Below are 15,741 nucleotides of genomic sequence, written 5' to 3'. Positions count from 1 at the left end.
ATTACAAAAATCAGCCTGAGCTCACAGAAACATAAAAAAAACGTAAATATATTTATCGTCAACATGCACTGTACTTTAGGCACATCACTGAATTAAAAAAAATAAACTGAGGAAAATAACTAGAACAAATGATGGAAAAAATATAATTTTCTTATCCCTCCACTTCTCTTATCTCACGTTAAGACGTACCGACATTTACGCAGCACGCACGGAAGTCCAGCCAATCATAACATGTAACCTCATCTTGAAGCGCAGGACCCCGGGTTGATCTGGCAGGCCGAGCCGAACCTATCTGGTAGCTGCACAGCCACGAAGGTCCAGTATTTGCTCGGGAGGAATGCGGTAGGCGGGGCCGCGCTCGGCTGGTGTCAAACTTTGGGAATGACAGGAGTGCTGCGGGATTCGCAAAGAAGGGGAAGTGTCGCCCTTGCTGGCTCTGTTTGGATTACTTTGACTTGTTCTCAGTTGCAGTTTTTGGTGGATTTAGCACCTTTTCCACAGATAATAGCCTTAGCAGACTCTCTCAGCCATGTCCGAGGACCCGAGCTCCCAACCCTGGTCCATCAACAAAGATGATTACGAGCTCCTGGAGGTGATTGGTATGTGATCATTAGCTTGTTAGCATGTTGTTAACCGGCAGTTTGTGAATGTCTCACTATTAGCTCACCCAAAGCGGAACTCACAGCGCTGAACTCTAGCTTAGGTAGCTGGAAAAGAGAAGCAATAAGGCTTTTATTTTTCTAAATCTAGGCTGAGCTGAAGGCATTGGGAGAGTTGGCCAATCTCGCCGTGTTTTGACTTGGACACAGAACAATTTACGAGGCTGTAAATGGGCATTTTCAACGTTTACGTGCAGCCAGGATCAGACTATTTGCTGGAAAATAACCGCTTTTGTTTGTCCTCGTGATACTTTCTTAAAGGTCCTTTTATGTGCTCCATGCTAAATCAATTAGCGAAACCCGAAACAAGAGTTTCCTGCCTGACTTGGCCTAAAAAGTGAGCAACCACTGCTACTTAGGGACATTGCATTTTAAAGCTTCTGTATCAGCCGTGTCGTTAGTGCTGCATGATAAGTCACTAACTTAAACTGTGTTCACGCCCATCCCAGTCATTGGGGAAAAACCGATTCACATGTTTCTAAGTTGGGAGTAGCTACGTGACTGAAAACAAAATATACAACTTGATGAAGTGAAATAATATATACACTACATTAGAAGTCAAACTTTTTTAAAAAACTCTATAAAAATGCAAGCACCATCTAAGTTGCAACACATGATCACATATTCCCAAAGTGGGGGTCGTGATCTCACTGTGGGTCGTGAAACATCCCGTGGACGGTCTTGTGATGAAGTCATATAAAAGTCAAAGATGGTTGCTACATGAGATTAGACGCACTGGCTATTATAAGAAAGCATAGGAGGCTAGTGATTTAACGTTTTGGGTTCACAAGGAAGCTATTTTTTTAATAAAAATCGAAAATGGCAATATGTTTTGTTTTTTTAAGATCACAAACTATTTTTAAGAAACTAATTTGTGTAGAATAGTTCACTCCAGGTTTAACTTGACCAGCATAATTCTAAGGTGGTCCGAATTCAAGAAAAGCAAATAAATTCTCCCTGTTTGTGCTTTTATAAACAGAATAGGGGTTTAATAAATCTCAAAGTTTTTGTTTTTTCTGTATTTGGTTTGAAATTATTCATTTCAGATTTAACCAATCTAAGCAATTAGGATTTTGAAGTAGACATGATTGAATACAGTCCAGACTCATTAAAAAAAATGCTCAAACACAGCACTTTAGCACTTATGGGAAGCCATGTAGCAGATGCTAACTTTAACATTGTTGTTATTAACAGTTAATCAGCCATAGGTTTCTCACATTCTTTCTTGAGCCATTAGATTTCTTTTCCTACCAGTTACAAATGGGTAAAAATAATATCATAGTTGTTTAAACTGTTCGTCTGAACAATTAAGATCTTTTTTTAAATCGCCATATTAGCAATACTTCAGGACTTCAACTAATTACTGTTGAGATCTCAAATCAACAGTAAAAATCAATAAACAGTAATTGATTTTGAAGCGCAAAAGTTTGGAATTACTGCAATGGTGCTGATGCATTGTATAGCCAAGAATGATCTGTTTCTTAGCATTGGTAGACAACCAAAATATTTGTATTAGTTTAGCATTCAAATGTGTTTTGTATGTTTTGTATCTAACATGCTATATCTTTTTCTGAGAATGCTTCTTCTCAATCAGGAGTTGTCAACCTGCATCTCTGAAGCTGTATGGGGCTCTTAATAACTTTAAGCACATAATTTGATCAAATTTTGTAGTGTTTTTATACATTACTGATTAAAAAGGCTACTTTTACCATGTGTTCTTTGGTTTCATTAAATATCTCTATAGAGTTTTAAAATGGTGTCAGAAATAGCTTTTTGTTCAGACTTTCTTTTTGTAATTTGGCCACAAGCTATTCTTCTTTTCATCCTTTTTTTTTCACCAAAAATACAGAAAGGCCCATTAAAAACATTGATGTTTTTATTTGATCAGAAAACCTAGAAATAATTGTTTTCTAACTATGAAATCAAGTTTATATAAGCAAGATATATTAATGCTGCACAATAACTCATAACAGTGTCAGTGAATGCAGCATTGCAATTTTAAAGGACTGCTTGGATGCAATATTTGGTGTTTCAATTGTCATGCATTCATATTCTGCATAATGATGACATATTTGCTTATTTTATAGATTCTAGTTTTTCCTTAATGTCCAAAGAAGATCAGAGGATGGCTGTCAAGATTGAAAGCTTACTGTAATATGTTTATCTTTCCTTTTTGTGAGTTTTAAATACTTGTAATTTTTCCCTATACTTTCTTGGAAAATTCAAGCCCCTCAAGATAACAGCTGGCACTTTTAGCTTGCACTCAGAGATAAAGACTCTTGTACAGAAACCAGTTCTGTGGCATTTTCCTGTGCTGCGTTAAGCACAACTTGCCCATAGGTTTGAAGCTGCTGAGGCTTTTGAAGCTTTCGACCTGTACCATGCTGACTTTAAAAATATTTAGGGATAGGGATCGCTGTCTTAATGCAGGGGGTTAGAAATTATTAGGGCAGTTAGCCTAGATTCTGTTTTATTTTACGGATATGCTAAAACTAGTCAGAATTTGTTCCCTAAATGTAAAGATGGTGGTTTAGTTTGTATTTCATCTAAACAGCCACAGATCACTTTCGCAACTTGTCTGCAGGGTTCCTCTGAGAACATTAAACAATAAAACTGCTATTATTACACATCTTCCTTTATTTACACTATTCTGCCTTCCCTCAATGTTTTGTTTTTTTATTTAAAAGTTTTTTCTGAGATGTCTCAGTTTCTGTGTTTAGTCATCTCCCTAAACTGGATTCACTTATTGAATCCTGCAGCCAGAGTTCTGAATCTCTCACAATTTTAGCTTCATTAGTTGTTCAACTTTCAAGTGTTTTGAAAAGAGTACCATAATTAATGTAATGACTAAGACCTAGATGTCAATGCAGGGTTTTCCAACTTCTTGTGTGTTTTAGGCTAAACTGAAAAACTTGAAATTTCACTAAACATTTCGTTCTTTACCTTAAATCATGGACAATTTTACACATCACATCATATCTACTCATAAAGAACTAGATGTGAAGAAATAATTAAAAGACAAAGGTGATAGATTCATTAATACAGCTGAAGGTTAATGCTTATGTTTTTAGGCAGTCAAGTGCAAATGGTAAAGTTGAGCAACTTTCCTAGAATAGCCTACATTCAGTTGACTTCCAGCGCTCAGTTCTAGCAGCTGGAAAGATCAGATGACATGTCTCTACAGAAAATTCTCTGTTTCAGGAGGTCTTTTGCGCTCCTGGCTTTATTCCTTTATATTTAAAAATATTTAACTCCTTTGCTCAGTAATTACTTCGGCACTGAAGACTGTTGTTGCCAGTACCACGTGTTGGTGGTAGTTAATTTCTCAGTGCATCTCCATTTTCAGTTTCTATATGTTTTAAAAAAAAAAAGTTAGAAACACACCCACAATTACTGTCCAGGACCAGAAAATATTATTTAATTTATATATATATATATATATATATATATATATATATATAAATATAAAACAAAATCTCTTAATTTGTTTTCTAGATTTTTAACAATGCTTTGAGGTTTTCTTGAAGGAATGTATAGCGCTCATATGGGCATTTTTTAAGACAGCTAAACTACAATAACAGTTTACAGTAGACATTTCTTACATTACATCCCATCTCTCCACACATCTTACTGAAGGCAACTCGCCTGATCGGAGTTTGCCTTCTTATGTGTGTGCAAGTGTTGGATTTGAGGATGACTTTGTGACCAGCAGGGCTATTGTTTTGGTAACTTCCCGAGGGAAAAGGGGGACTTATTATTACATGGTTCACGCCCACTCTTTTTCATCCCACTGAGCTCCGGACAGAGCTCATTGGAAAATAGCAGACCTGTCTCTTCAATCCTGGATCATACTTTGCATCGTTGGTCTTGGCAAATCTGCAATGGAAACTTTATGCTCCCACTGTTTGTATCCACTGGCAACCAAGTCTCCTCCCTGTTCTTTACTCAGCCCTCCTTATGGTTTTAAAAAGCCACAGCAAAAGGACTTCTGCTCTAATATGACGGTTCAGGCCGCATCAGGTTTTAACATGCTGCATCCTGCGCAATCGAGGAACGCATGCTGTAAATCAGTGGGTGCTGATGCGGTTGGTTGTCTTACATTTGAATACCATTTGGATACTGAAGACAGGTATCTGAGGACATATAATATGAAAGACGCATGACGTCAAGCTCTAGACTGGCTTGGGGATGAGGGGGAAAGAAACTCAATGCTGCTGCCACACTGCTGCTTGTTGCTCATCTTGGAGGAAACTTACACATGAGGAACAAAGTTCACTGCAAGTGTAAGAAATTAAAGACCAGGGAAATCTGAAATTATTTTAGTGGGTTGATTGAGTGAATTTCCACTATGTGACCTGTGAGCTTTTTTTATTTTCTCCCATGTACATTATTTCCAGAAACCTCATTTGACCCTGTCAGTCAATAGCGTGTTTTCACTTTGGGGTCCACAACGGAGCTTTTTACGTAAATCATGTCCGCTGAGACTAAGAGTGTCCTCCTGAAAAAGTGTCCTCCTTTTTCAGGAGGAAACAATGGCTGGCAACCGTTGCAACGAACCAGTGAGTCCAGCACGCAATTAAAAACAGTGAAATCAGACCAATGCACCATTATTCTCATGTCGTTTACTCCCAAGCGCTCCCCATTAACAGCAATGAAACTAAATGATTGTTTCACAAAAATGACCCTATATAACTTATGTAGAGTCATTATAAAACTTATGGAAATATATAATGGAAAGAAACTTTAAAGTAATTTTGCCATCACTATCTATGTTTACTTACGTGAGGAAAGGAAAGCTCAGTCAGAGATTACAAGTGGGTGTACTAAAGACAAAGCGTTAAGTTATTTCACAGCGGTTGCATATAAAACCGAATCAAAATCACTTCCAGTCTAGAGGACGTTTGAAATAGTAATAAAAGCTTTAACAATGTGCTGCGACAAAGCATAAAGTCTGTAAATTGTCTCAGCATTAATTTTTTGTTCTCTAAAAATGGTTTTGATGACCTCATTGTTGTGTGTGTGCTTTTTATTACATTTTTATTCGATATGTTATTTAGATGTTTCAATCTATTTGAGTACAAGCACTGTAAAATACTGACGAATGACATTAAAATCCAAACAATAGCAATTGCTCCTGTTGTGTAGTGTTTTTTAAAATTTGTTTTTGAAAATATAATTTCAAAAACACTGAAGCTGAAGATGAGTTTGATCTGAGACTAGGAAATGCTCAGCTAATAGGAGTTATTTTACATCTTTCCAGAACAAAATTAGAGAAATTTTGTTTTGGAAATACAAATACAGAATTTTCAAGATCCATTTAGGAAGTGCTTCCTCACTACCAAGACTGTTTTTTTTTCTGGCACGTTTATCAGTTTTATAAAAACATGCTTTCCCATTCTACTGTAGTTTCAAATCAATTTAAGCATTATGTTAAATTTGTACTTAAAAATACAAAAAGTGCATAAGTTACAGGTAAGGAACAAATTTAGCTACTTGAAAATAAATAAGACATGTCTTTTTATAAACTCTAAGTAAATATTGACTGCCAGCACTAATTCAGCAAATGACTATCCCAAAGGCCATATAACTATTTAAATGATAAAATTGGCCTAAGTTCTTCTATATTATTGATCAATATGCATTATTAGAACACAGTGTGTGCCTCTAGGTTAAAATATGAAACATGGATCAACAAAGTATCAAGTAAAAGCATAATTTATTATTGCTAATTTAAAATAACAATGAAACACTGAAGCTTTATTATTGGTCCAAAAATGTTGTCCTGATTATAAATCGTGCAGGATTTGACCTGCCTAGCCCTTTAAGACTCTGGATTTGATCTGTACTGTAAAATGCTAAGATGTTCCAATAACTTTTGTGCCAGGAAAAATAAGTCAAGCTGCAGAGTTAAAGACATAGAAAGTGAATACTGATACTTTTTGGTACACCTCACACTGTTTAACATAAATGACAAAAATACTCATTATACGTCATCCGATACATACTAAAGTTTCCCTGTAAGAAGAGTCATCTGCAACTTTGCCAACCATTTGTCTTTCTTACACAGAACCTTTTAAAAATGTCTCCATTATATTTCATCATTGTGAGCCAAATTACAGAGTCTGAGCCGGCGACAGATGTTTTTATAGACTTAAGTTGCATTTTGTGTGAGGAATGGAGCACATCGCTCTCACCAACAATGCTGTTGTCACTCAGCTTTTTACAATAATGCTGCCTCATTCTGTATAGGTGCACTGATGTGATGCCAATCTGCCTCTCTTTGGTCTGTGTGAAAAAGGCCATTGTTGCTCGAACTCTCTTATCTTACTGGCCATCTCTTCAGGTTTATCATTCTGATTTCCTTTCATTGATCTCTATCAGTGCTTTGCAGCAAGACTGCAGCTCTAAATGCAGACTTTGCAACACCTACAGTGCAGACCACTTTTGTTGGCATTAAAATAATGCGTTTTTTTTTTGTTTTTTGCTTTTTGTTTTTATTGCTGCAGCATAATAAAAACCCAACTTCTCATTTACATGCATTTTTCTGCACCAGTGGTGCAGTGGTTTTTATTTTAGACTTTTCAACATGTTCCCTGTTAGATAGAGGCCTGTGTGTGTTGCTATAGAGTTGTGGTTCATCCTGTGTTCCGCACCTGAATTTTGCTCTAGACCTTTCTGAGCGTTGCTGAGCAATATCACTGTGTGTGATTTCTTGTGGTGAAAATTATAGATTCGTTGAACTGTGTGAACTAGTGTGTGCTTTGTAATCCTCCCATGAAATTCTACCTCTTATAATAGTCTTTAAGTGCCTCCTTTGAATGCATTTGCTGAGCCAGTATATTACGATTTTATTCTGTTCATTATTCCTTTGGGTTATGCTGTTTACTCGGACAATAGGCTGCGTTAAAAAAAAAAAGCAGAATAATAGGACCGCAAACTGACGACTCCCCAAAGACCAAACACGTCAGCTGGGTTAAGCCCTCACCAGAGGGCACTGAGGCTAAAACAGTCAAGAACATTGTGGCTGTTGTGCTCCAGTCATGTAGTGCCAGGTTATGATACAATGTTCTCTCTAGGGTTCCCATGCCGAGCACGATTTGTTTGGAGGAAAACATGCTTACCGGAAACATTGACTGCTTTTTGAGAAGATCACGACTGTTTTGGCTATGTTTGTCCAACGGATTTGTGCACGTTTGGTCACATGATCTGCAGCATGATTTTTTTCCTCAATATCTGCATGTGAGGCAGGTTTTGGCACAATTTGGAAAAAAAAAATGAGTATAAAATTTAAAAGCAAAAGACCTAATTTTGTAACTACTCTTCTTTGTCCTTTATTTTTTTTTACTTTATCGCATATTTTTAAATTCTTAAAAATAATTTACTTTATCCTATTTTTTCAAGTAAAAATAAGAAATTGGGCCTCTGCTTTGCTTTACGTATAACTAAATCAAAACAGCGTGAAAGCTTTGTGTTGTGACCTTGCAGAAAAAATCAAAATCAAACGAGCTATAATATTTAATGTGGTCACTATTTCACCATGAGCTAACTTTTGCAATCTTGGAACATAAAATAACAAAGAATCAACTGTAAAGTTGTTTTTTTTTTTCAGTTTATATGATTAATACAGTTTAAGCATTGAATTATTAAGTATTTGCGGAAAAAAACCTTTCTGCTTTTCATGTTGCCTTTATGTCTTTGCCAGACAGCTTTGTAGTTTGGATGTTGGCCTCAATCCTGCCCTTGGTGAGTTTAGCTCCATTTTGCTTCCTTTGGCTCTGATAGAATAGCTTGATCATCTAATTTTTATTTTTTTCCATCTGTGAAGTTGGTATACATTTCTTAATACAATCACACCTGGTGTTACCCTGAGACTGTATACAGTGGCTGCAATACTTTTCACATGTGTATCGTATTGTACTTTTATGTAACAAAGATATGAAATTGTGGCATGAATTTGTATCACTGTGGAGATGTCAATTTTTCCTCATTATGTAGCCTCAAAAAGTCACACAGCCCAAAAAGTTTTATTTTGGACTTTTCTGTACAGAGCATAGTTCTTCCGCCTGCATGAAATTCAGACCAACCACACAACAAATGTGCGTGTTTAGGGGGGCGAAAAGTTCACCAGGGAGGGTTGTGATAAGAAGGAGCAAGTCTGTGAACAAAATTATGTGATTTTTGTGAGGCAGCTGCGACAATGAGCACTGATTTCGGCTTGACTATGCAGAACCCTTTAAACCCAACATTCCAATTCATTGTTGTAAAGGATTTTTACAACCGGTGCTACAGGGAAACAGGCTCACTGTGGTTCTGCCCCATCAGCGGCCCGTCTCCAGGTGCTCGTTTGGTGTTAGTCCTGGCTAAAGGTGCTGAAGCTGGGAGATAAATTTACAGCCCATTAGCTTATCTTGATAATCCTGTTGAATGCCGGCCAGACAGAATCAGGAGAATAGACCATTGTGATCTTAGGAAATTGGTTTTACTTTTTTCAGATGTTGTTAGGGATAAATAAATTATGCTTACTCTTTGGATCTTCCAAGGAAATTGCTGTTTTATTAGATTATTTGAATCAGCAAGCATTTCTTTTTACCCCCTGCCTTTTATTTATTTATTCTTTAAATAATGTTAGCCTCTCTTTTTTTCCCCACTATGCTGCCTTATTGCCTGGAGTTGTATTTAATTTGATTAAAAAAAGCTGGATTAAAATGGTACATATCTACAGGGACAGCTTTATTATTTCATTAAGATCTGCAGGCTTTTTTTAACTCCTCTTTTAAACCTCACTCCATTTTTGGACCAATTAAATCCTTCAAACAATGAGCACTTTGTAAATGTTTGGCTGTCGCAGTTATGAAGTCAGGAAAAGCTTACTCTGACAGGGAAGGAAGCCTCCCAGCACATTTCTACCAGAGAACCAGTGAAAATAGCCTTAAGCTCATGGTGTTAAATAAGAGCCGTGAGGGGGAAGTTAACTGACCTCACACGATGCAGAAACAACAGGCATGCCTCTCCTGCAGAGGGTTTTATCAGCTTTTAACTCATATCAGATGGCACTCCAAACCGAAGAGCCCGCTCTTGAAGGATTTACAAAAAGCTTCCTCAAATAATGTTGTCAGCGTTGGCTTTTCAGCAGTAACTCTCCATGATCACTTTTCTGTTTAACTTCATCAATCTTTCACCACATTGTGGAGGAGTTATGACCTAACTCCTACTTGCATCAATTTTTTTTTTGTTCAAGATTTTCAGGCATTAATTTCTGCACAATTCTCTAAAGATCTCACCACAGCAGTACGATCAGGTTGAGGTCTGACCACCTTGATTCTTTTCCTTATCAGCTATTTTGTTGTAGATACCATTGAGTCAACAATGGCATCTTATTGTTGATAAAAAAGCCTCATCAGAAGCATCAGTGCATCTTATTGTGGTCTGGATCTTCTTACCTCTCAGCTGATGTAGAAATCTCACTGTCACTGAGCTATAGCGTCTTATGTTAAGTGTTGGAATAAAGCCGTTAAAAGTTTTAATGAGATCCCGTACCATATTGTATTAAACAACTCTCTGCTGGAATAAAAGTAAGTGAAGAATTTGGGTTTTTTCCCCAGGTAGTGGAGCCACAGCAGTGGTCCAGGCAGCCTACTGTACACCCCGAAAGGAGAAGGTTGCCATCAAACGGATCAACCTAGAGAAGTGCCAGACCAGTATGGATGAACTCCTGGTAAGTTGGTTCTTTTTCTTGAGTCCAATTTTAGTTTTAGATTAAGTTTAAGAAATCTGTATTCTTTGTGCGTGTGTGGAATTTATTCTACCCCTGCTTCTCATTACTCACTTTCTCTGGGCATGCCTCCAATCGATCCTGTCACTTTAGACACTATTCTAGTTGCTCCCTTAAAGTGGGGCTCCACTTACAGATGGCAAACTGCTGGAGCAGCCTCTCACAGCAGCGCTTTGCTGCGTCTTCATGCCAGGCAGTTTAAACCAGTGTTGCACTGCAGGTAAACGCATATTTTACTGAACGACATGCAGCTGATTTAGCTCCAGAGGGGGTGACATTATGTCCCATTTCATAAACGTTCTTCTGTACTTAAAAATAATCGGATGCTTGTTTGTGGCTCCGGTTCATGAACAGCAAGTGGTTTCATCTGTATTTGTCAAACCGTCACGTAATTAATTGTGTTGGCTCAAAACAGTCTTTTCTATTCAAAATCAATCTTTTTATCACTTAAGAGTGTCAAAATATGATTCTGTGATTGAAGTAGGTGCGGTTTGAGGTATTATAATGTACGGTAGTAGAAGTTAGATTTACCCTTCTCTTTCAGAGAAGGATGAGTAATGTGCTTTTACAGCCCTTCCAGGTACTCTACCCGAAATCCGAGATAGGATCTCACAGGAAATAAATATTGTGTAAGCCTACACGCATCCTTCGAAGATCATGGCCGGAGAAAACCGGCAGCCAGGCTGCTCAGTACTCACCGGCAACACTAAACCCTTCCCCACCCCCTTGAATCCTGCAGAATGAATCAGGGGAATGTTGCTCCCAGATTCTCGGTGGAGGAGGTCACATGGAGTACTGCGCGATCGGATTTCCTGCTTGTGGTTTTCCTCCCACAGCTCCACAGTGTGCTGGGTGCCCACTTAAAAGGCGAGGATGCACGAAATTGAAGCCAGATTGTCCCTTCCAAGATCTCTGCTTTAAAGTAGGCTGCAGAAGGTTTTTGCCAGAGCTTGCAGGTATTTAGCCTCGTCTCTGAAATTCTTTGATGGTAGAGAAGCAATAGTACATCATCTCTCTGGGTCTACTTTTGTAGTTTTTCTCTTATATGATATACCAGGCCGGTGCTCTGGAAGGATGGAGTAGAGCAGATATTATGGGCACTTCTTTCAAAATGTAAGGTGGCAATATTTAAATATTCTCTTGCATTTATGGTGCCCGGCAAAACTTTTATACTTTCAATCATGTTAAAATCACAAGTTTCAATGTATTTTCTTGGATTTTATGTAATAAAGCAGCACAGAGTAATGGATAATTTTGAAGTGGAATAAAAGGACACATGCGTTTAAAGTTGCTGAACCCAGATTAACATCTCAGAAGTGTGATGTGCTTTGATGTCAGTAAATAAAAAGTGCATCTGTACACCTTCAAAACTCAGCTACGTCAGTCCAACTATGTGTTGTTTCAATTTGGCATAAATCCAGCTGTTCTCTGAAAGCTTGAGAGGTTTGTTAGAGAACATTAGTGAACAAACGGCATCACGAAGCTCAGGGGGCTTGGCAGAAAGGCCAGGTAGAAAGTTGTGTTGAAATTTAATGCAGGTTAAATTCTAAACAATATGCCAAACTTTGAACAATTCAGAGAGCGCCGTTCAATTCTTTGTCTGGGGGATATGCAGAGATTCACAACTCGGGTGTTGACAGGACAACGATTGCAAGTCACAGTTTTTTCAATAAAATGAAAATGAGTTATTAGATAAAATGTAAAAAAAAATTTTAAATCCTATTCGAAGTGATATCAGAAGGTGAATAATTAAAAGTGAAAGGTGGTTGTTTAATCTGAACAAGTCTCAGTTCTCATAAAATGGCTAGTTAGCATTAAAGTTGCACTTGAATATTAGGGATACAGAGTAAAATATTGTCCTTAATTACAATTTTACTTTCCAAGTTCTTATTATTGTCCAACTATAAAAAATTGTTTCTCCATTTGAACGCAAAGCGGAAGCAAATCAGGCGCTCTTTGAATCTCTAAGCTGAGTCAGAGGTTGCCTAGACTACTGATGATTTAGCATTGATGTTTTAATTTTGTCTGAAGGGCCAAATCTGCTGACACAATGCCAACCAGAATTGCCAGTTCTTCTTGAGTGTTTATTCTGGTCATTTGGTTTTCCTGATGCTGAGAGCACTCGCTTAACCGGGAGGAAATCCAAATGCTGGCGCCAGGCGGACGCCCGTGTTGCAGGCACACATGTTGTCCTCAAGTCTGACGCTCTTCAATGTGCTACCAGCAACCATAGAGGTCTGGGGCTTTATTACTGGCAGTCAATCTGTGGTTGGTGACAGTTTCTTGGTTAACAGCATGCCTTTATATTGCATCGCTCTCTTGCTTTGTTCAAATGATGGACAGAAAAGCAACACTGTGTTCCTATTTTTAATCTGTGATTATTTTTATTATCATTTAAAAACCACTGGGCTATCTTCAGAACAGTTAGATTCTCAAATAATCTCTGTGATCAGTTTTGTTTATAATTATATGATTATATATTGTGAATACATATTGAAATATTTTGCAGTACAGCACCTACTTCATTTCCAAATAGTTTTGGTGTGTGTGCATGTGTGGAAGCTGCAGAGGGATTGAGTCATAGTGGATGTGAGGCACTCTGAGTAACCAGAGGTGATGTAATACTGCTTCTATAGAGGCCTCTCTGTGTGTGTGCCATATCTACGGTTCTGTTGCACCAGTTTGTGACCCTGCACTCTATTCAGTTTGCTACAATAGGTCATTTATTTTCCGCTCACTTTCAAAGTTCTCAGACGTGGCAGCTTTTTAATAGATCTAAAGAGCTTTGTTGTCGAAAAATAGAAGTGGGAAGATTTTTTTTAGGTTAAACTAGCTCAAAGGCTGCAGCGCTCTATCGTACACAACACGATGTTGCAACAATCGGTCAGTTTCAGTTCTGTTTATGAAAATAAACACATCTCACACACATTCAGCCCTGCTAACACGATTGTAAAAGCTGATTTTCTTGCATTTGTACCTTCAGATCACATGAAACTGGAATTTTGGCTAGAAAAATATTATTAATAGTGAGTAGTGTTTCTGTGTAGGTTAGATGTCTGGAGATTATTGAGAAAGATTAGGTAGGGCTGACTTTTAGCATGACCTGTCACTTTCTCAACTGGTAACTACAAGTTTTATTATTAAAGTCATTGATATCGTAGCAGTCAGGTGATCTGTCATAGAAATAAACATACAAGAAGCACAATAATAAAATAAATGCTACAGAAATATAGAGGAGGAAGGTTTATGTAATAAATAAAGGATGAAATAACAAAAATTAATTACGGTAAATAAAAATGGTGGTTTTCTATAAGTTTAAAACAAGAGACTTTTGTGGATAACAAATTTTCAGCAACAAGGCAACTGAAAGAGCATTACTTGATTACAAGTTAAATAAAACAACAAATAAGCAGTTGTCTGAGTTTTTATAAAGACCTGTGAAGACACTGATGCAACGTGTCGTTGAGATCTTGGAACATTGGACCTTGAAAATGTTTTTTATGTGATAGAAGGCTGATTTGATAATTATCTTTATGTGTCTCTGGAGGTTCTGAGTCCATTGCTACACCCAGATTTCAGGTCTGACCACTAGTTTCTTAGGTCTAAAGATGATTGAAGTTTTTCTTTTAAAACACATAAAATAAAAATCATAGATAGAATTTAATGGAATCAAATGTTCTGTTTTTCTTTAAAAATACTTTTTTGTGTCTAGATTGACAACAAAAGTGGGACACAGTTGGTCATTTTACTTTGTCCTAATGGCCTTCACAGCATAACGGGTTACACAGGTTAATGAATGACTTTAAGTCCATAATTTAATCAAAAGATAAGAAAACTGTTTGCGGTGTGGACGTCTTTGTGTGTCTGGTCTACTTTCAAAGTTAGGTGAATGGGGAAAAACAACTGCTGGGAATGCCTGGGTTAGTATTTAGACCAGTTGTTGCAGCACCTACCCATCAAACAAAAGCTGCATAAAAACACTGATACGATGTGTGGGAACATGTGTTATTGTAAGAAAACATTTTTGTTTTAATATTATGCCAAAACATCAGATTATAATGTAGGATATTTTGATTAAAAGTAGTATTTCCATTATTGTTTCAAAATAAATTAAGTTTTATTTTGAAAGATAAAGTAAAACTTTCAAAATCCCATTCTCAGTGTATGTGCAAAAAGATAGGAAACTTTGCCGAATAAGCTCCTTGTTATTCCATATTTTATTTTTCCGGGTTCATCTCCTCGCACAGCTGTCACCTTACAGCTGTGTGCGGTGTAGACCGAGAGGCCATGAAGATTTAAGAGAGAAATGTTCAGTTTGTACTCAACCTTGTTTTGTCTTGCTCTAACTTGTAGCACTTTTTTGTGCTAAATGTACTCGGAATCATGAAGTTATTCTGCTGAAGAGATTCCTTATTGAAGTGCCAGACTGAGAGCCACAGCTTCAATAGTGATGACTCTGCAGCAGAACCGCTCTGCAGCTAATGCACAATGTGTGAGCTAAGCATTTATGCTGATGGAGTATCTGACTTTGATTACATGCAGTTTTTTTTGGGAGGGGGGGGGGGGGGGTTTCAAAGACATCTATTGACTGATGTCTTTAACAAGAATGCTTAGCTTGAGAGTTAAAATGCCTCTCTGGCCTTCAGTGCACCTGTTATGTTAAATTAATTATTTTACAAAAAAATAAATATTCTGAAATTGGGAAAAATGTGGTAACTTCCAGAGTTGCATGGATCTATCAGTAATAAATAATATAAAACCAAAACATATTTACTCATTAATAAAGTTAATGTTATATTATGTACATGGCTGGTGGTACTGCACTGTAGCATTGTTTCTTTCATCTAATAAGGTTTTGAACTTGATTTTTATTTAGAGAATAGAAAGTGAAACACAGGAGTAGTAGCATCACGTTGTGTGTTTTTACTGATGGAAGATCTGGTACACTTTAGAAAATAGATAGGCAACTTGAGTAACAATTACTGTAAAAAAATCAAAGCAACATCTCAAAATATCACCCAGAAGTTAAAGGCTGGAGACTAATGGGTCTTTCAAATGAACATTGATGCTAAGCATGCCACCAGATTAGTCTAAAATTAGCTCAAGGATAGTAAAATCTTTGTTTTAGTGCAAGTGGTCTGCATACCTAGCTCAGTTACACCAGCTCTGTCTGTCGTTATTGTGGCCTTACAATAAACAGGGTATTTACACCATCTGATTTCACCACCTGTGTTTTTTTCTTTAGCCATGAGATCCATCATGTCTAAGTATTCCAGCACACACATAAAAATACAAAACTTCTTCGAGTCA

At 37.2% G+C, this 15,741-nt stretch overlaps 1 protein-coding gene across 3 annotated transcripts in view; it reads left to right on the top strand.

Annotated features, from left to right (window-relative positions):
- Window positions 1–226: 226 nt before the first annotated feature.
- Window positions 227–15,741, top strand: part of oxsr1b (oxidative stress responsive kinase 1b) — a 43,247-nt gene continuing 27,732 nt past the window's right edge. The window contains exons 1-2 of one of the 3 annotated variants that reach the window (XM_028004930.1): window positions 227–599; window positions 10,262–10,374. In XM_028004930.1, the coding sequence (XP_027860731.1) occupies window positions 530–599; window positions 10,262–10,374 (183 nt within the window). In that variant the 5' untranslated portion in view covers window positions 227–529. The remainder of the gene's footprint in view (window positions 600–10,261; window positions 10,375–15,741) is intronic. The other 2 variants (XM_028004931.1, XM_028004933.1) reach the window with 2 other exon arrangements.

This window comes from Xiphophorus couchianus, chromosome 21 (assembly GCF_001444195.1).
Source record: "Xiphophorus couchianus chromosome 21, X_couchianus-1.0, whole genome shotgun sequence".
NCBI lineage: Eukaryota > Metazoa > Chordata > Actinopteri > Cyprinodontiformes > Poeciliidae > Xiphophorus > Xiphophorus couchianus.
Note: the sequence above shows the minus strand (reverse complement) of the source record. Positions and strands in the feature narration are given on the sequence as shown.